Source organism: Staurois parvus, unplaced genomic scaffold, assembly GCF_062004578.1.
Source record: "Staurois parvus isolate SC_StPar_1 unplaced genomic scaffold, SC_StPar_1.0 ptg000549l, whole genome shotgun sequence".
NCBI lineage: Eukaryota > Metazoa > Chordata > Amphibia > Anura > Ranidae > Staurois > Staurois parvus.
Window position 1 is genome coordinate 1,307,923 of NW_028318345.1, and position 20,407 is coordinate 1,328,329.

At 41.3% G+C, this 20,407-nt stretch overlaps 1 protein-coding gene across 1 annotated transcript in view; it reads right to left on the minus strand.

Moving 5' to 3' along the window:
* Positions 1 to 20,407, minus strand: part of PTAR1 (protein prenyltransferase alpha subunit repeat containing 1) — a 61,844-nt gene that overhangs the window by 23,686 nt on the left and 17,751 nt on the right. Inside the window, exons 3-4 of the mRNA XM_089691057.1 lie at positions 11,551 to 11,617; positions 8,351 to 8,455 (exon numbers count right to left, since the gene is read on the minus strand). Of these exons, the coding sequence (XP_089547183.1) occupies positions 8,351 to 8,455; positions 11,551 to 11,617 (172 nt within the window). The remainder of the gene's footprint in view (positions 1 to 8,350; positions 8,456 to 11,550; positions 11,618 to 20,407) is intronic.

Here is a 20,407-nt window from a genome sequence, read left to right on the forward strand (position 1 = left end):
AGTGATCAGTGCTAATAAAAAGCACTGACTGTACTAATGGCACTGGGCAGGAAGGGGTTAACATCTGGGGAGATCAAAGGGTTAACTGTGTGCTGTGTGTGTTTTACTATGGGGCTGTGTCTGTGTGCTTCACTGTAAGCACACTGCTTTGCATGGCCACAACACTTTCAACAAGTCCTCCTCTGCATCATTCAGATGTTCAGTGGCAAACTTCAGACAGGCCTGGACATGTGCTTTCTTGAGCAGAGGGACCTTGCAGGCACTGCAGGATTTCAATCCTTGTCGGCATAGTATGTTACCAATTGTTTTCTTGGCTTCTGTGGTCCCAGCTGTCTGGAGATCATTGACAAGATCCTCAGATGTAGTTCTGGGATGATTCCTCACTGTTCTCATGATCATTGATACTCCACGAGGTGAGATCTTGTATGGTGCACCAGACCTAGGGAGACTGGCAGTTGTTTTGTGTTTTTTCCATTTGCGAATGATTGCACCAACTTGTGTCACCTTCTCACTAAGCTGCTTGGCAATAGTTTGGTAGCCCAGTCCAGCCTTGTGTAGGTCTACAATCTTGTCCCTGACATTCTTGGACAGCTCTTTGGTCTTTGCCATGGTGGAGAGTTTGGAATTTGATTGCTCCTGTGGACGGGTGTCTTTTATACAGGTAACAAAATTATTAGCAGCACTCCCTTTAAGAGACTGCTTCTAATCTTAGCTTACCTGTATGAAAGACACCTGGAAGCCAGAAATCCCACTGAATGATAGGGAATCATATACTTATTTCCCTCATGAACATGCAAATCAGTGCAGAATTTGTTAGAATAGCAACCAAAAATTCAAAAGAAATGCATGTCTGTCTCTCAGTATTACAATACGCCTACAATTCGATTTTTAGACTGATCATTTCTTTGTGAGTGGGCAAACATTCAAATTCAGCAGGGGATCAAGTGCATACGTGCATGTGTGTGTGTGCGCGTGTGCATGCGTGCATTTGTGTTATATAAAAATAAAAAACAAAGATAAATAATGTGACCTATAAAACTGTTTAACTCAGTTGAACAGCAAACTGAAATCTTTTAGGTGGAGGAAAGTAAAAATAAAATACTAAAATAATATGGTTGCATAAGTGTACACGCCCTTAAACTAATACTTTGTTGAAGCACCTTTTGATTTTATTACAGCACTAAAGCAATATTTGACAGATTTTTAGTGTTTTTGCAAGGAAGAGTGGGCAGATTGCAAGGGCATCGCCTGTGCACAGCCCTCTTCACATCACCCCACAGATTTTCCATCAGATTCAGGTCTAGGCTCTGGCTGGGCCATTCCAAAACTTTAATCTTGTTCTGGTGAAGCCATTCCTTTGTTGATTGGGATGTATGCTTTTGGGTCGTTGTCATGCTGAAAGCATGATGCTGCCACCACCATGCTTCACTGTGGGTATGGTGTTCTTTTGGCAATGTGCAGTGTTGTTTTTGCTCCAAACATATCTTTTGGAATTATGGCCAAAAAGTTCACCCTTGGTTTCAGCAGACCAGAACACATTTTCCCACATGCTTTTGGGAGACTTCAGATGTGTTTTTGCAAAATTTAGCCGGGCTTGGATGTTTTTCTTCACACGAAAAGGCTTCCATCTTGCAACTCTACCCCATAGCCCAGATATATGAAGAATACAGGAGATTGTTCTCACATGTACCACACAGCCAGTACTTGCCAGATATTCCTGCAGCTCCTTTAATGTTGCTCTAGGCCTCTTGGCAGCCTCCCAGACCAGATATCTTCTCGTCTTTTCATCCATTTTGGGGGGCGTCCAGTTCTTGGTAATATAATTTATTTTCCACTTGATGACTGTCTTCACTGTGTCCCATGGTATATATCTAATGTCTTGAAATTCTTTTGTACCCTTCTCCTGACTGATGCCTTTTAACAATGAGATTCCTCTAATGCTTTGGAAGCTGAGGACCATGGCTTTTGCTGTAGGATGCAACTAAGAAAATGTCAGGAAAAACCTACTAGAACAGCTGAACTTTATTTGGGGTTAATCAGAGGCTCTTTAAATGATGGCAGGTGTGTACTGACTTCTATTTAACATGATTTTGAATAAGATTGCTTAATTCTGAACACAGCTACTTCCCCAGTTATAAGAGGGTGTGCACACTTATGCAACCACATTATTTTAGTTTTGTACGTTTACTCCCCCTCCGCCACTAAAAGATTTCAGTTTGTTTTTCAATTGAGGTGTACAGTTTATAGGTCACATTAAAAAGGTGGAGAAAGTTCTGAAATTATTTATCTTTGTCTAATTTTTTTACATCACAGAAACCTGACATTTTAACAGGGGTGTGTAGACTTATATACACTGTGTATATATATTTCACACCAAGGAAGGTGGTGCCATGGTTGGGATTCGAACCAACGACCCTTCTGCTGATAGGCGGAAGTGCTAACCATTTAGCCACTGTGTTAAAATGTCTTGATGGGTAGATGTCAATGTCAGCCTGGAGGAGTGGATGTTTCAATCGGATTGCGTTTGCAAAGGTAACCCCCACCCCTGATGCTGAGCTTCCATGACTGGAAGAACTGATGCTGGATGTCCCCCAGCCAGGAGATGAGGCAAGCTCTCTCTAACCTGTTGCAGCTCCTAATGCACATTTTGAGAAGGTCACAGTGTGCAATCAAATCCTAGTAAGCAATTCAAGTACAGTACAGCAAAGTAGCTTGTACAACCATGCAGGACCAAAAGGTATGGCTGATGTTCAGGTTAAAAAAAAAAAAAAAAAAAAAAAAAAAAAAGGGAAGAGGTCCTGTGGCTGGACCCCTGGCTTGTTGACGGATCCTTAGCATCCTCCGTTACAACCCAGGGCTATTGGCCCTGAGTTATACTTTATATGGTCAGAGTGCCTCCAAATCTGGATCACCTTGGAGAAGAGACTACAGTGTCTGGACTTATAGCATAGAGGGAGCCTTCGGGAGAGATTATGTAAGTAAAAGTCCTTTTTACTGATACTCTAGGCATAAAAGAGCTTTTAACCCTTGCAGTGTGGGGAAGCCCCACTGCAAGTTTTTCCCCTCAGAGTTTACTTTTAGGCAAGTTATTTACATGTAAAATCCTACTTTATGTAGACATTAGCAGCCCGAGCCAACTCGAGAGCTTGACACTCTAGAGTTGATTTATTAAACCTGGAGAGTGCAAAATCTGGTGCAGTTCTGCATAGAAACCGATCAGCTTCCAGGTTTTTTTTTTTTTTTGTCAAAGCTCAAATTGAACAAGCTGCAATTAGAGGCCGATTGGCCACCATGCACAGTTGCTCCGGATTTTGCAGTTTTAATAAATCAGCCCCTCTAAATCCCACTTTACTCATCCCCAAACAACTACATAAAATGTTATGGTAAAAAAAAAAAAAAATTCAAAGAGAGAGGAAGTCCAACAGAGTCAAAGAGGGAATGGAGTCTTCCCGTAGAAGTCACATTTTAGCAAACAAAGAACACATTAAATAAACTTTCTACGCTAAACAAATTTTTTTTAAATTTTGCAAAAAAAAGTCAGTTTGGCATATAATGGGTAAAATAGAATTTACTGACCGTAAAGAACTTGTGGTGCACGTTTAATCCTACTAAAATCCTAACATCTATCACAGAGCACACTACTGAAATATATCGGAAATACACTGGGCTTGATAAATGACCTCTCTGCAGTGAATACTCCCTAGGAAACCTTGAAAAGTTAATTCATTCACTTCCGCTACACTGGTCAATAAAATCTCAGAGTTTACTTCTATCATATAAATTATTTCCTACAGTGCTTAGAAACTTGGAATAGTATCAACTTCACTTCTGTGGGGAAAAAAGGGAAGAGAGAAAAGTAGAAAATGCCTAATGTCTAGGATACAGACTGCTTCAGGTCTTCTGATGATAACATCTCCCTAGGAAATCAAATGGAATGTTCTCTCATGGGGAAGCAGCTAATCCAGCCATGGCCCATCGAAAATGAAATGAGCTCACAGAGAGACTTTGACAGGAAGCTATTAAACATCATATCTCCCAGGAGAAATTATTTCAGAATGCAACGAGTTAAAGGGGCCCCTAAAAGCCTGGATTTCAAGTCAAAGGCTAATTCCACCATAAAGACCATTTTGCATGTTACACGCATATAGGGTGTAACATGCAACATGGTGCCAAGTGCACCACCCCACAGCAGCTGTCAGATTTGAAATTACAGAGATCTATGCATGAATAAACTACAAAGTCTTGTCTGCCACCATGGCAGATGGACTTGTAGTTCTCAATAGAACACAAGTGTGGCGATTACTGCACTTGTAGTCCATAGATACTACCTCCAACTTTCTGAGTCTGTACACTGGTACAGAAAAAGAGCTGGAGGTAGAGTCTGCAGCAGCCTGTGCATTTCACCATCAATCTGGTTACTGTGGTTGCAATGCTTTGAAGGCTCATTTAAAAAAAAAAAAAAATAAAAAAAAAATAAAAAGCAAATTTTTTTTCTGAATATATATGTTCATTTGCTTGCTTTTTTTTGTTTTTTTGTTTTAACCACTAGCCTACTGGGCACTTCTACCCCCTTCCTGCCCAGGCCAATTTCCAGCTCTCAGTGCGGTCACACTTTGAATGACAATTGCGCGGTCATGCAACACTGTACCCATATGAAATTTTTTATCATTTTTTTGTGACAGATAGAGCTTTCTTTTGGTGGTATTTAATCACCTTGGAGTTTTTTTTATTTTTTCTTAAACCAAAAACCACTGAAAATTTAGAAAAAAAAATGTTTTTTCTTAGTTTTTGTTATAAAATTTTGTAAATAAGTGATTTTTCTCCTTCACTGATGTGCGCTAATGAGGCTGCAGTGATGGGCACTGATAGGCTGCACTGATGGCCACTGAAAGGTGGCACTGGTAGGGGGCACTGATGAGCATTGACAGGCATCACTGATGGGCACTGAAAGACAGCACTGATACAAGCACTGATATATGGCACTGTTAGGCGGCACTGACTGGCAGCTCAGATGGGCACTGATATGTGGCATTGATGTGCACTGGTATGCACCGATATGTGGCATTGATGTGGCACTGAAAGGCACATACATGTCCCCTCTGCAGAAAGCCGATTACCGTCTCTCCTCTCCTCTCGAGCTGTCAGCGTGACAGCTCGAGAGGAGAGAAATGCTGATAAACGGCATTTCCGTGTTTGCATGTGATCAGCTGTGATTGGACACAGCTGATCACATGACCGAGCCGACATCTTCGGTTCTTTCCGTGATCGGTGATCCGCTGTGCGTGCTGAGAATGGGAGGACGTCATATGACATCCTCTCAGAACGAGAGAACCACCTTGCGCCCGAAATTGGACTATATGGCGGGTGGTAGGTGGTTAAGGCAGTCTTAGCCTTCAAAATATGTGCATCAATAAAAGTGCTGGACTATAGAATAAAGCAAGTTCATTTCTTTGGTTTGCTGCAGATTTGTGCATACAAGCAGATGTAAAGTTACCTGGCTTATGTGTCAACCATGAAACAAAGATGGAAAAAAAAATATTATATGGCTTATGTTTAGTGTAGTCATTACAGATAAACAAGACTGCATAGGAAATGTTTGCGAGAACATGTTGTAGTAGTGAAGCATGACCTGTTATGAATCCTTGTTGGTTTAGGAATGTTTTTCAGCAAAGCATACCATGAAAAAAAAAAAAAAAAAAAAAAAAAAAAAAAAAAAAAAAGGGACTACATACTTTCCTCTCTTCTAGGCCGCACTGCCCCAGGTCTCTCTACTCATGAAAAATGGTCCCTGAAATACACTGGGAAATCAAAAAACTTCTAGAGTTGATCTTCCAGGTTCCCTTACAGCTTTCAAATGGTTCCTCCTGCTGACCTCCATGTCACTGCAGGAGACAGTAATGGCGTGGACATCAACAGGAGCTTTGCTGTGAAAGGTTACTATACCAACAAGGTCCCTTTAATTTAATTACCAGGCTTCATCATAGCGATCAATTTTTTTATCCACATTAACAATAACAGTTTTTTACAGTTTGGTAAGAAGCCACCTGCAGTGTACTTCAACAGAAGCAATCACCATAAAATCAAATGTGTTTAGCTATACATTGCACTCAGTAACAGTAGCTCAACTATAACTAAATATAGCTTAATAAATGCCTCACACATATACAACACATTTAGGAATTGTTTATATAAGTGTCAAAGTGGATTGCTCGTTGTGCGAAAACAGCTTTGAAGTGAACCTTTCAAAACAGACAGCCAACGGTTTTACACAGTCAAGAACCTTGGCATATAGAAGAATATGTATTTTCTCCTTATTCAAAAGGTCTGTTGCCATCTTCACGTTTTTCCTGACCCTCAGCCAAGATATTCTGGCCTCAAGTTAAAGTGTAAAAATAAACATTTAGAGAACTTCTGTTACCAATGATCGTTGGCTTAATTCACCAAGTTATGCTGCATACTGTATTTGCCACAACAAGTGTTAAAGCCTTGTGGTTTTCACTGGCTGTCCTTGTGGATAACAATGGTCATAATGGTTCAGTAATAATGAATGCGACTTTTTACTTTTAGTAAGGCACACCAAGGTACAAAATACATGGCAGTCAAAAGGTCAATTTGCTACTTTAGCACACAGCAGTCCCTGTGATGGTACCTAACCTGGGGCTTGATAGTCCAAAAAAAAGGCTAAGGGGCTCAAATGATGGTTTAGAGTAAACAAACGGCACATCAGTATGAATTAGCTCGGTTTGTCAGCAGCCCAGTCTGTTCTAGACGCAAACATAGATCCAGCCACTGTCATCACAATAATTTAAGGATATATAGGAAAAATATGACATCTGCACAACAATACACAACCAGCATTTGTGAAAAGAAGTGTAATGTTTTACAGCCTATTCAGTACAAAGACTACATATTAAATAAATAGTATAGGTCAGGGGTGGGTAAACGTTGACAATCTTACCTGAACAACATGAAAGACCACAGATCACCAGGGGTTCAGTGTATTTCCCCCCCCCCCCCATTTATTTTAAGGAATTAACTAGCAACGACTAACTAAATAGTAAGGAAAAATATAACCGAACAAATGCCACTGTAAAAATATAAACTTAGTCTACCTTGAAAGTAGACAGTGTCAGTCAGTAGGACAGTGGATGGTGGGTTGACCGTGTCAGCAGGGCAGCGGACATTGCCAAGTTGTGTTTTTTTTTTTTTTTTTTTAAATTATGATTTACTCAATTTTTTAAAAAATATTTTTAGAATTTATTTAACTGCCATGTTGGGGGGGGGGGGTGTTGGTGAAATATCAGGAGTCTCAACAGACCCACAAATTCTCACTTTTGAGACAGAGAAAGGAGACTGAGGACTCAGTCCTCAACCTCCATCTCTGCAGCTTCAGCTGCACAGAATGAACAAAAATGGCTCTGCACAGTCTCCCTGTTCATTCACAAACAGAAACATAGTAAGAAGTTTACTATGCTTCAGTTATGAACACAGTGAGTGATTGGTACAATTGTTCATTCATAGAAGGGGAAAGTAAATGACATTTCCCAGATCCTTACCCTGCTCTCCATCCTGAAAGGCTACACTGCAGCAGCCAACAGAAGAGGAGATGAGAAGTGAAGCCGTCAGCGCTGTAAGGGGGAAGGTGGGGACCAGGGGAGCACGCGGGGGTGCTGGGCAGCAGAAGAAAGGGGAACCAGGGCCGGAGGGCCAGCAGAGGTGACATTTACTGGAACCGATCCCCTGTATTGTCCTCCTGAAACAGCTGAATGCAGGCGGGAGGTAGTGGAGAAGCTACTTTTCAGCTGCTACAGAGGGAAAATAAAAAAGATCGGTTCCAGTAAATACTGCCCCTGCTTCTGTTTAGGTTGCGGGGATCAGCAAGGAACTGACACGATCTCCTGTCACCTGCCCACAATCAACGGGTTGTCAACTCCTAGTGTAGGTTATCTAAAATACAAGGTACAGCCGAATGTTTAAAAAGGCAGACATATACTGAAATAACAATACTTAGCAACTTCGGCAACTAAGAAGCAAGAAACAGCAATTTTGTGTTAGTTTAAAATAGGACTGCAGGCCACCTTTAGAGATGAATAAGTGATTATCTCCAGGTGATTTATCCTATTTTATCAGAAACCATGTAATCAATGCTCCAGCAACGCTCACATAATTATTCTGCCACAGTCATCCTGTTGTCCCATTTATTTTTATTGAGGCAAGCTGCTTACAGCTTGACAATTTATGTTTAGTTTCATTTAAAACAAATAGGATGTCTGAATAACTGGAGGTTATAATCTCAGTAAAGGTCTTGATTAATATATGTACTTAGATTCAAATATTTTAAAATACAGACCTGTGAATCCATGTTTCTGGACTTTTAGGAAACTTAGTCAATGCCAGTTTTCCCAACTGCAAATCTTTGACAGGGTTTAAGACTCCAGACTGAATTAGTTCTTTCCTGTTGAGAGAAAGGCAACACTCATTTGAGTAAAAAGCGTAGTTACAGTGCCAAGACGTTTATTATAGACCTTGAAAAACAGGAAAAGCTAGCTTATTCCGTGTTATCAAGCGATTTTATTATAGAAAAGTTATTAAAAAAAAGGCACCATTAGCAAACCAAGGACTGACAATTAGCAAGTCCTAAAAATAAAGACGCTGCATGAAAAATAGCAAGTAATGACTAGCTGCCATATCAGCAGCATTTGTGGCATCTTTTCACATATTTCCAATAAAATCAAATATATTCACATGGGAGTAATCTGCCAGTACACACTATTATCCTGTTGTCAGTCAGCCAGTTCTCTTTCTGACTGCGCTGCTTCATTAGCTCGGCAGACCATATTGAAAAGAAAAAAATGATCCGTTACCAAGCGCAATTTGTAGATAAATTATTCTATAAAAATCCATAAGAATTTTAGAGAAACAGCAACCCTTTTTGTTCTAAACATTTATTTTCCTTTCAAAAGAACTTTTTCTCAATGGCTGGCATATGTAGGATCCCTTATTTCTCATATGCTGTACCTGCTACTGACACAAGCCAAGACATTAAACTGGTCAGTAGGCTGCAGCCAGTTCAAAAGTGATACGCACACAATTATGGCAAGTGTAGATAACCTGAAGCTTGACTGCAACACAGCAACCATATTGTTTGTATATAATTATAGGGATAAACTGTATACATATATACATACAGTCAGGAATACAACACTAGATCCAAGGACATACATTAACCCCTTAACGCTGCACCTTCTGGCCCTTTAGATGATGGGAGGCAGGGTTTTAGATCATATGATCGCCGCACTCTGTTTACATTTGTGTACGCAAATATTCAGCATCTCGGGAAGGCCCACTCCTGACTGTAGTCGCAAAAAACCCCCAAACATCAAACCTACATACTTGCCTCCATGTTGCAGCATCGGTGTCCAGATGCATCTGTCCCACACCGGCTCTAAGAATGAACAATCACATGACCGCTGATCACTCAATTCTTGGTCTGCTCTGAGCGAAGAGCAGTGATCGTCAGTTCCTGCTCTCTGCTCTGCATCGGGCTTGGGAGAGGGTGGGAGCAGCCGTGTGTTGAAAGGCAGAGCCAGCTGTCAGCTCTGCCCGTTAGCTGATAGCAGAAAATAACCTGCTATCAGCTAACTCTGGGTCACAGCAGAACAAAAGTAAGTGTACTTCCATTCACCCAAAAGAGAAGTATGGCTAAAACGTTTAGGACATACTTCTCTTTTCAAGTAGATGTAAACTCAGCTAAATAATATTTATTTTGCTAAAGCGCTGTATAGACTTAACAACTGCCATTTTTTATTAAATACTTGCTTTATCTTATCACCTTTGTTGCATCCAGTGGTGTCAATCTGCAGCCATTTGCTGTCTATATGCGTGCCTTTTTTTTTTAGCAGGTTTCCTGAGGGTAACAGTAGACCATGTGAATGTAATGTGTGTTGAAACAGCCACTTGTGGTCACCATTGAGAGACCATTTGACAGGTTGACAATGCTGCCGGCACTCCTGCCCACCCCCCCAACCCCCTTCACCGCCAAGTGCCTACCATAGCAAGCCACTTGCTATGATGGCACTCGTGCGTGCTTGTTCCCAAACAGCCCCATGCATCCGTAAGACACACAAGAGAGTGTCTCAGCCTTGCCCCCTGCTTCCTCATCACTGGCTGTCACTAAGCCAGTGAGAAAGCTGAAAGAGCCTCGGTTCACTTGTACATTGCAGGATTGAGACCGGCTCAGGTAAGTATAAGTGGGGGCTGAAGGGAAAGCTTCACTCATACAGTGAATGAAGGTAAAACAACATTCTACCTTTACAACCACTTTAAATAAGAATACTATACCAATTAAAAAAAAATATATATATATTATTATGGTTGATCTGGTATCTAGTGAGAAAAAATTTCCAACATGACCCTTTCAAACTTTTCACCTGAACAGATCACATCTTGAAAGCAGTATACCAATGAACAAGAAATCAAGTGATCATTCTGAAAACTGGCATTTTTGCCCCTCTTTCTTATAATGTGTACTAAGCTTAAAGTGGTACTCCACCCAAAAAGGGAAGTTCTGCTTGTCTGCCCTCCTTTCCCCCGTCTACTGGCCCATTTGGCACTCTTTTTGGGGGTGGGGGGTTGGGAGCGGATATCTGGTTTTGACAGGCACCCGCTCTCACTTCCGGGTCAGATCAATGTGGCGATCTGAGCCGGAAATTCGCCACACATACACGCACATCCTAACTACTGCAGCCTTCTGGAACACTTCACAGGTCCCAGAAGGCTGCGGCCCATTCACAAAGCGCAGTGCACCCAAAGCCAATTTAAGAATTGGCTCAGGTGAGGACATCACTAGAACCTTGGGAAGGGGAAGTGTCCTTATATTAAAAGTCAGCAGCTACAGTATTTGTAGCTGCTGACTCAACTTTTTTTTTGGGGGGGGGGGGGGGGGTTGGGTTGAGCCCAGGGCGGAACACTGCACCTGAGCAACAGAAACTAAAGACACCATTTATTTTTTTAATCCAAAGCAAATCGTCCATCCATTCATGTATCCGTGCTTTACTTTGCTGAGAAATCACTTTGAAAAACACCCCCTAGCATTTCTGGCTGTGGCCATCTTGAGTAAGGGCAGATGATTCTTGCAGCGTAAGGATTAAAAACAGTCAAAGTTGAAGTTCAGTTCTCTTTTAAAGGTAAGAATTTAAAATAGACAAACTACAAGCAAAGTCTAAAGGTTCACCACTTTTCCAAGAAATAATGCAAGTCAGTCAATACTACTAGAACTATTGAGGTAGACACTACTAATATAGGAAAATGTTTGGCTAAAAAAAAGCTTGGAGTCCCATAAGATTATCTGCCAGCATTCTGTCAATGAGTAATCTGGAGTGACATATGTGTACCCAAGTTCTCTCTAATAGAAAGAATAAAACGGATGTGATATTTATACTGGGTCACCAGTGTTCTATGAATTGTAAACAAACAATTTAACAAGTGTATATATACAGTATATTGAAGGATAGTAGAAGAAAGGGTGCAAGTTCCAAGTGTAGCACATACCTTACATTCCAGGCTGTGGTGAAATCTGGATTTAGAAGCAGTAGTGTGCATGTTACGTCAATCAGCTCTACAAGACAGAAAAGTAAAACACTACATCACTAATCAGTATATCTGACATGTATAAATTTGTAAATGCTTAATCATGTACTGTAGATGCATACCAATTAATCAAACATAATACAAAAGGTCATATGCCACTTTTCTTTTAATCAACACCTAAACTGTTACCAACACAGCAGGAGGATGCAGTTCTAAAGGGAAACTGATCTTGCAATTAGTAGTAGTCGGTAACTGTAAATCAATAGAGCTATAGAGTTCCATGTCAGTGCCGGTTCACATATATGTGGACTGGATGAGATTTTAACTGTGAAAAAAACATTGCTTCCTATGGTGCCTATTCAGATATGTCCAGTATGCTGGCGGTACGAATTCAGTGCAGTTTGAAAAAAAAAAAAAAAAGTAATGTACATTTTCTGAGCAGTGCAGTCTGGTTCAGGTGCGGATTACAGGCTATTGACTTCTATGGGGACCATTTCTAAACCACTAATGTGTGAACAGGGTAATCCTGAAAGCTAATCCTGTCCTGAACCTGATGTAAACCTGGCATGAATTTACTGAACTACTGTATCAATTAGCTGTGAAACCTGAGCTTCAATCCTCACCGCACATGTGTGAATCAGCTTTTACTCTACAACCAGCGGCATTTGCTCAGCGACTAAAAGTAAGCACATACATACCTGAAGACGACCTGCAAATAATTACTAGTCTACCCGGTGAGGACTTCTGTACTCCAATCAGGTCATTGGATCCATCTGTAGACATGTATTCTGGGTACATAATTTTGCAGGACCAGCAATCCCAATTCCCCCAATTTTGCAAGCCTCATCTTTATGAACGTTTTATTTATACCCTTTTGTAGACTGGACGTGTTGCTCAGAATTGAGATTCCTCAGCACACAATAAGTTGAAGGGACAGCTGAGGCACACAGTCTTTACCAATGTAGCTGTAACTATACAAGTTTTGCATATGTTTTGGGTATGTCCCAAGCTCAGTCCCTTTTGGTCCGATGTTTTTCAACTGATTAATCTTCGATTGCAAATGTCTACTGTTCCACCTGAACTGGCCTTGCTTAGAACTCATACAGGGTACAAAATGATCTCACCAAATGAAACTGTTGACATTTTATTATATTATGCTATGAAATACTGTATATACGGTTGAAGTGGACCTCAGTATACCCTCCAGCAGTATCATCCTGGGGGAACACGATTGATGCTGCTTTTCCTTTTTACAAGCTTACCATGGAAATGTGACAAGGTGTAGCTCCTCTGGATGTCATGGTAGCGGGGTTTGTGTTTGAGACTGCTTCTGAATGCTGGGCTCTACGTCCTTGGGTGAAGAAATGGGGGACCCTTCCTGACTACCCAATGTTAGAGGGGATTTGTTTCTTCCAAAGCAAATACACCTTTGCACACTGGTACTGACTAGTATTCCAGTATTTCTCTTCTCTCTCAGTTTTTCTCCATAACGGAGATAATGTGACACCAGTACTGACGGAAAGGAGCAGGGGAGGGTCAAACAAAGCTGCTGTGCAGGCAACCAACATCCTCCTCATCAACGGATGATGTCATTGGTTATGTGCCAGCACCTAGAAGGTTGTAATGGTGCACAATGGAAACCTGTGGCATTGTGAAATTAAAAGGTTTACAATTTTTTAGACATTTTGCCAAGGCATCCCTGAAAAAACCTCAAGGCATCCTGGTTGAAAAAGCTGCCATAACCCAGCTTTGTTTCCTTTTCTCTGAGCTAGGTGTACGTTTCAAATAATAATATACACCAGAGCATAGCTTTGAAAAACTGATCATCCATCATAAGGAGACGTCTCTTGAGAGGTGAGCTTAAACAAGAATCTGTTTTACTTTTTTCTAAGCCTCTCATTTCTACCCAACTATATCTTTCCGGTGACTGCTGCTGGAGCAGAAGATCAATAGTTTCTAATCGCATAGTCAACTTTATGTTTATTGGTCCTTCCAGCTGGTCAGAACCAAAAACAAATACAATTCCAGAAACAGTTGGCAGTTCTTGATGATAAGTTGTATAGACTGTACATGGATTCATTTCACAAAGTTATTGAAGGAACAAAAAAAAAAAAACACAATAATTACATATACAACAAACCAGTACACTAAACACTTCAGTAAAATCCGCTACTGGTAAATTGACTTTTGCAGAAACTAAACTGTGCTGTGCTATTAGGCCTGTGTAGACAACTTTGGGCTTGTGTTGATGACATCATTGTGAGACACTTCTGAGATCATTCAGAACACACTGAAGGTGCCTTTGACCTGCAGTTGATCTCCTAACCCGCATTTGACCTACCTAAAGCAGGGTTTTGCATTCCCATAGACTTATATGGGAATACAAAACTCATTTGAAGTAAACTAGAGCCAGTCGTCACAGGCCCTTAAAGTGTCCATGCACCCTATTCTACAATAATAAGTATTGTTACCATACCACACAACTAGCATTTTAAAAAAGGAGGTCCACAAAGGCAGCCTGCTTGAATTACTTTGTAACAGGTTGACTGGTGATTATTCGGCCAACAGACCTAAATACAAGATGTAGTTACCAATGCTTGCAGTTGCAGATATAACACTAAATTCTATTACACTTGCATTGAAACAGAGAGGTAGGGGAGCATTTTCTACAGCTCTCCCACCACCAAATGCAGTCACAGTTTAATGGTGACCTGACAGCCCTGTAAACACAGGGATGGTTGTGTCACTTTACAGGGACAAGAAAAAAACCCCCCAAAAAACAAACAAACACCCTGGGGCCTGTACTGATACGTAACCTGACCAATTCAAATGAATAGAGCTGCCTCTGAAAGCCAACCAAAAGTCCAAAAATAAATAAATAAAAAAAAAAAAAAAAAAAAAAAAAAAAAAAAAGGGAAGAAAACACGCACGCACGCACTAAAAACAGGCATTCGGGAGGTGATATTGTATCTCCAATGCCTGTCAGCAGCTGCCACAAGTGTAAAGGGACCCAAAAAGGAGTGTTAGCCTAAGGTAGCTCTATTAAATTAGACGTAACAAAAATGAAGACCATCCATCAATAAGACTGTACTGATATTTTAGACTGATACGTGTTAGAAATGACCAGGCAGTACAAAACAGGTGTACTTCTCTACACATGCTGTAATGAACTAGGAGTGCAGAGAGAGAGAACACAGAGGCAGATCACACAAAACAACTTGCGGGCGTTTATTGGGGTACGGAAAGACAACCGGGGTACATGACACAGTACAACAAAAAGTCCACCGGGTGGTAATGTATCTCCCCAGATAGTCCACATAGGGTGTAGGCCAGATGAAGCAGGGAGCTAGGTCAGTACACAGGGCAAAGGAGAGGGTTAAGTGCAGTGCACAGTTCCAATTGTGGGGAGCCTGGGGTAGAGAGCTGGGGGACCCGTAGCAGAGGCAGGAGTCTTCCTTGATCCTGGTAAGGGAGTGGGCTTTGGGGGTCTGGCTGCAGCACAGAGCCTCACAGAACAGCAGCTGAGCAAAGGGACAGCAAGCAGGGGAACTTCTGTCCGGGCCCTGCTCTGGCATTTTATTTCCTCTGAGGCGGTGTGTTCTCATTGTCCAGGTAACCCGAGACTAGGCATCGGGTAACCCTAACATTAGGCCTCGCCCCTTCCACAAACAGGGAAAGCGGGACCACGCTGTGCCTGTGGAGACTGGAGAAGGGAAGGTGCGCAGCGCCAGGAGGGTGGCCTGCATGTAGTGAATCCACATGCAGGCAGAGCAGGGGGGGGCGACTGCCCGACGTTCAGTCGGGGAGAACAGGACACAGCCACAGTGAAGGCAGTCCTTCCAGCAGCAGTGGCATTGTGGTGAACTGGGGGGTTAGTAACAGTGTGTGAAACACTGAGGGCTAATTCACACAGAATGGACAGCTGCTGGAGAGGTAAACCACAGCGGCTTCCTCTCTGACCACTGTCCGTTCCAGCTGCAGTAGGGGGCGGTGTGAGATTCTACACATTACACAGCTCCCTTATTTACCTGTACACTTCATTAATGTCACTGTACAGCAACTCAATGTGCTAGGGTTGCTGGTTCGAATCCCAACCCCGGCACCACCTGCCTGGAGTTTGCATGTTCTCCCTGTGACTGCGTGGGTTTCCTCTGGGTACTCCGGTTTCCTCCCACACTCCAAAGACATGCTGGTAGGTTAATTGGCTCCTGTCTAAATTGGCCCTAGTATGTATATGTGTATGAATGTGAGTTAGGGACTTTAGATTGTATGCCCCTTGAGGGTTAGGGACTGAGGTGAATGTACAATATATGTATGTAAAGAGCTGCGTAAATTGACAGCGCTATACAAGTACCTGAAATAAATGTGCTGCACTTCTGTATAGTGACATGCGATCCTGTATGGTGCGTTTTGATAAAATGCAGCATGTCAGCATTTTAACCGCACCTGAACAGTGAACCGAGCACACAGAAAACAAATGTTTTCAGTGCATCCTTGCAGTGACTGGCGTTCTACAATATAGTAAAATGCTGGTCACCGCACATAGTGTAACTCCAGCTGAAAGGGCAACTACACTAAATGGAGAAAAATACATAGTAAATAAAAAAATATATTACATATACAATTGCTACACAAGCCACATTGTACTTATTATTAAAAATTACTCTCCCATTTCAATCTGCAACGTTGCAATTTTCTGTAAAATTCAATACAATATTGCAACCAGGAGACAGACAGACAGACAGACAGACAGACAATCTGTACACTGTTGGTGTAGGAAGCTCCTCCAGAAATATCATTTCCTTCTTGGATGGTTGGCTCACGGATTTTTCCAGACGTCTGTACCAAGATACAAGTGAAGATTTTAGGCGCCCTCTACAACAGAATTTACAATCTGGCTAAGATACTTCTTAAGGGTTAGTGACTTCTAAGTGGATGCAGACACTGAATCTCTTCTAATAACAATCGAGTGCACCAGGTGATTATAATAAACCAGAATCTTCCATTTAGAATCAGTATGCAAAAGACAGAGTGAGACAAACCACTCTAATTTTCAAACAGAAATAGGAAGGAATCTGCGCCAAATTTAATAAAATCCCTGCAATGTAAATTGACCTCACAGAGGAGATTGTTCTTTCTTTGAACAAAAAGTGGAGTGAATCTTTAACAGGTTTAAAAAGCAAACATATCTTTCAATTCCATGAAGACCAGATTTTTTGGTATTACAAAAAGATGGTAAAAGCAAACTAAGAATAAAAAGCTATGGGAAAGAAAAAAATAAAACTGTAGATAAAGAAGAAAAGCTATATTTTAACTTTTAAATTTATCTTTCATCTTCAAAGGTATTTTTTTTCCCAATTCAAGCTGCATGATTGCTATTTAAAGATGACAGGCATGGAATTCAATACCCAACATATAAGCAGATGTTGTGTCTGAAGTGCTATGGATATTTAATAGAAGCTATACGGACTTTCAGCATTATGTCATGCACTATAGGCAGAGCTAATGTTAGAAATTATGGAGCCCCATCCAACCAACCTGACAGGGACCCCTACATGTGAGGTTGGGGGTGGTAAACACCATAGTTGAGTGCTGCTTTTACCACGCACCAGTCGCTACCCCCTTTAGAAACAGGAGCAGTGGCTAGCGATCTACATATTCCCAGGCTGTGATGCTAGGTTTCGCAAGCCATGGCAGACATTATACCCCTGTCAAACAAGACACTTTCAAGAAAATAGTGCTGCTCTGCAAGTGCCCCACAACTGCATGCAAAGCACATGGGCGTGGAACGCCAGTGCGGGATAAAGCAGGCAGTGAGGAGGCAATATACCTTCTCACAGCCTGTGAAATGCTCTCTGAAGATTGATCAAAATACAGACTGCTCTTCAGAGAGCAAAACACACTTTTTTTTTTTTTTTTTTTTTTTTAAAAACAGCCCTGTCTGGTGAAATATTACGGGCCTAAACAGACCCCTCGCGTCTCACTTTTGAAACAGAGAATGGAAAAGAGGTAGAGATTCCTCAGTTCCTCTCTCTACAGCCACAGCTGCAAAGGTAAATGTAAAGGAAGCCCTTTGAGTATTCCTGTTCATTCACAAACTGAAGCATAGTAAACAGTTCACTACTTCAGTGATGAATGGACACAGGGGAGATCACTACTGATTGCTCACTGTGTTCATTCAGGAAAAGAAGGGGCTAGTAAATAGAACATATTTACGACCTCCTCAAAACATCCCTGTGTGCCCTCAGCAGCTGCTGGCAGGAGAGGAGGGAAGCTGGCAGTGCTGCAAGGGAACAGGCACACAGGAAGACCTAGCCAGCAGGCTGTACTGTCTTACCAGTGGCCCTGACTGTTAGCGACTTTTGGGTAGAAGTACAACCTTTGCTTTTTCTGTCTCAAATAATGGCAACAGCATTATTACCCCTTTTTGGTCACAAACTATTCTTACTTCACAAGAATAAAGACCAGCATCTTTTTTTTTTAACCTTGCCAACTATGTAATGCACAGGACATTACACCCCAAACCTCAATGATGTAAACATCCTTGTTGCAACTTTTCTTTTTATATGTATGTAGTGTCTTTATCTTCAAACCATTTTAAAGAAAAAAAAAAAAAAAAAAAAAGAGTCAGTTTAGAAAAGCTGGTTATGTAAAAGTTCACAACTGCAACTTTCTATTATCTATATTTTACCAAATCTACAACCTTCTTGTTATATTTAAAAAAGTATGCTAATCCTGGATTTTCCTGCATGAGGAATACCAGTTTTTCCACTGTTATTTTTCAACTAAAACCATCAAAATTGAAAGTATGGCAAATATACTGAAATCAGAGGCATGGGCAGCAACTTCTGAAGTGCAGTTCCAGATGTTCAAGAAAATAAAGGCCTGGACTTTTGTATTTTTTCCTGAATCCAGAAGATATACCTGTCCCAACAGAGAGCTATACATGCGTTGCAAAAAAGGGAACGTATCTATTGAGTTTAAAAAAAAAAAAAACTGCTAGTTTTACCGGTAACTGTATATTCAAAGGAAAGCAACTTGAGAGATGATGGGTTCACCTCTACAGAAAACAATCAGGCAAATCTCTTCCACCCCTCTGACCCTCAGTTAAAGCAGAGCCCCACCCAAAAGGGGATGTTCTGCTTTAAGGACTGGTCCCCTGCTGCCCCGTTAAGGATTGGCACCTTTGGACAGTGGGTACCTAAAACTGACAGGCACTCACTCCCACTGCAATCACCTAGGCGATCGGAAGTGGAAGTTGTCCTCCCCCCTTCCCTCCCCATAGTCTTCTGGGACACGTGACAGGACCCAGAAGACTACGGGGACCATTCAGAAAGTCAGGTGCCCACACTGAAAATGCCAGCGCCAGGAACACAGGATGGCCAGTGAAACGGGCAGCAGGGAAGACACAGTGGGATCGAGGGACAGGTGAATGGATTTTTTTTTTTTTTTTTTTAAAGTCAGCAGCTACAGTTTTTGTAAATGACGACTTATTTTTTTGCAGTTTGACTGAAACTCCGCTTTAAGTTCAAAAGTACTCCACGAGTGCACTATGGTAGATAAAAAAAATTAGACATTAATCCAAGGGTGGGAACTAGGAATGTTGTCTTGGAATATTCCTAGCAACACCACTACCGGTAAAACATAAGGAATTATCCCAATATTCTTCCAGAAGAGCAGCTTGTTAGGAAAAGCAAGTGTAAAATGTGTACCTCAGTGACTCCAAATTGTTGAATTTTCATACTGCAGGTTAAGTCTAACTTTGAAAGTTCTTCTGCTCTATAATGCTTGATGAAGGTACTCTGGTTAGACCATGTAGCTGCCCTGCAGGTTTGTACAGATTTTCCTGCTCTCTCAGCCTACAACATTGCCAAGGAACAAATACAATATCCTCTTTACATTGATGGTAGCACATCTTCCTTTATTTTGTAGACAAGGGTAAATGGTATCTCTTACTGAACTTCTTGATGCCTGTAGGAGCCACTAAAGAGTACCAGAGGTTGAACAGATCTTATGAAGTTTTTGTTCAATCCAGATATTGCAAGAGACACTGGCAAATGTCTAAACAATTAAAAGTCCTTTCCTTATTTGTGGGGTCTTTCCAAAGGGAGGGTAAAAATCTGGGCTCCTTTGAAATATAGTCACTATCTTAAGTAGTTATATCAGATCAGACTTTAGAAGGACTATCTGGAAAACCACATATGCTTCTTTTACTGATAAAGCCTGTAGGCCCACGTTTCTGGTTGATGTAATTCAGAGCAAAAAAGGCAAACCTAAGGATCAAAAATATTATAGAGAAATTCTCTATGGGTTCAGACGATTGGTTAAACTATAGGAGACCTAAGAGAGATCCCAAGGAAGAATAATCTTTTGCAGAATTGGTATGCAATGATCCCTGGTCAACATAAATCTCAGAATTAGTGAATCTTCTGCCAGTTCATATCTGCAAACACTGATAATGCATAAATCAGGGTACTGAGGGAAAGACCTATACCAATGCCCTCCTGAAGAAAATCCAGAATAAAAGTACAGCAGGAAAGGATTTTGAGAAAAATTGAGAGACAATACAGTAAATCTTCCTAGTTGCCATCTTCCTGCTCTTGAGTAAAGTGTTGATCACCCTCTGTGAGCAACCTTTTGCCCTGAAGTTATACATTTCAAAGATCTTTGCAGTTTGCAGGGAAGACGAAGATCTGGGCTGGAACACTGGGTGCTGTAACAACAGGTCCTCTTTAAAAGAAAGAATCCAAGGTGGGTGCATAGACATCCTTTGAAAGTTGATGTACCAGGTTCTCCTTGACCATAGATCTTAGAATTA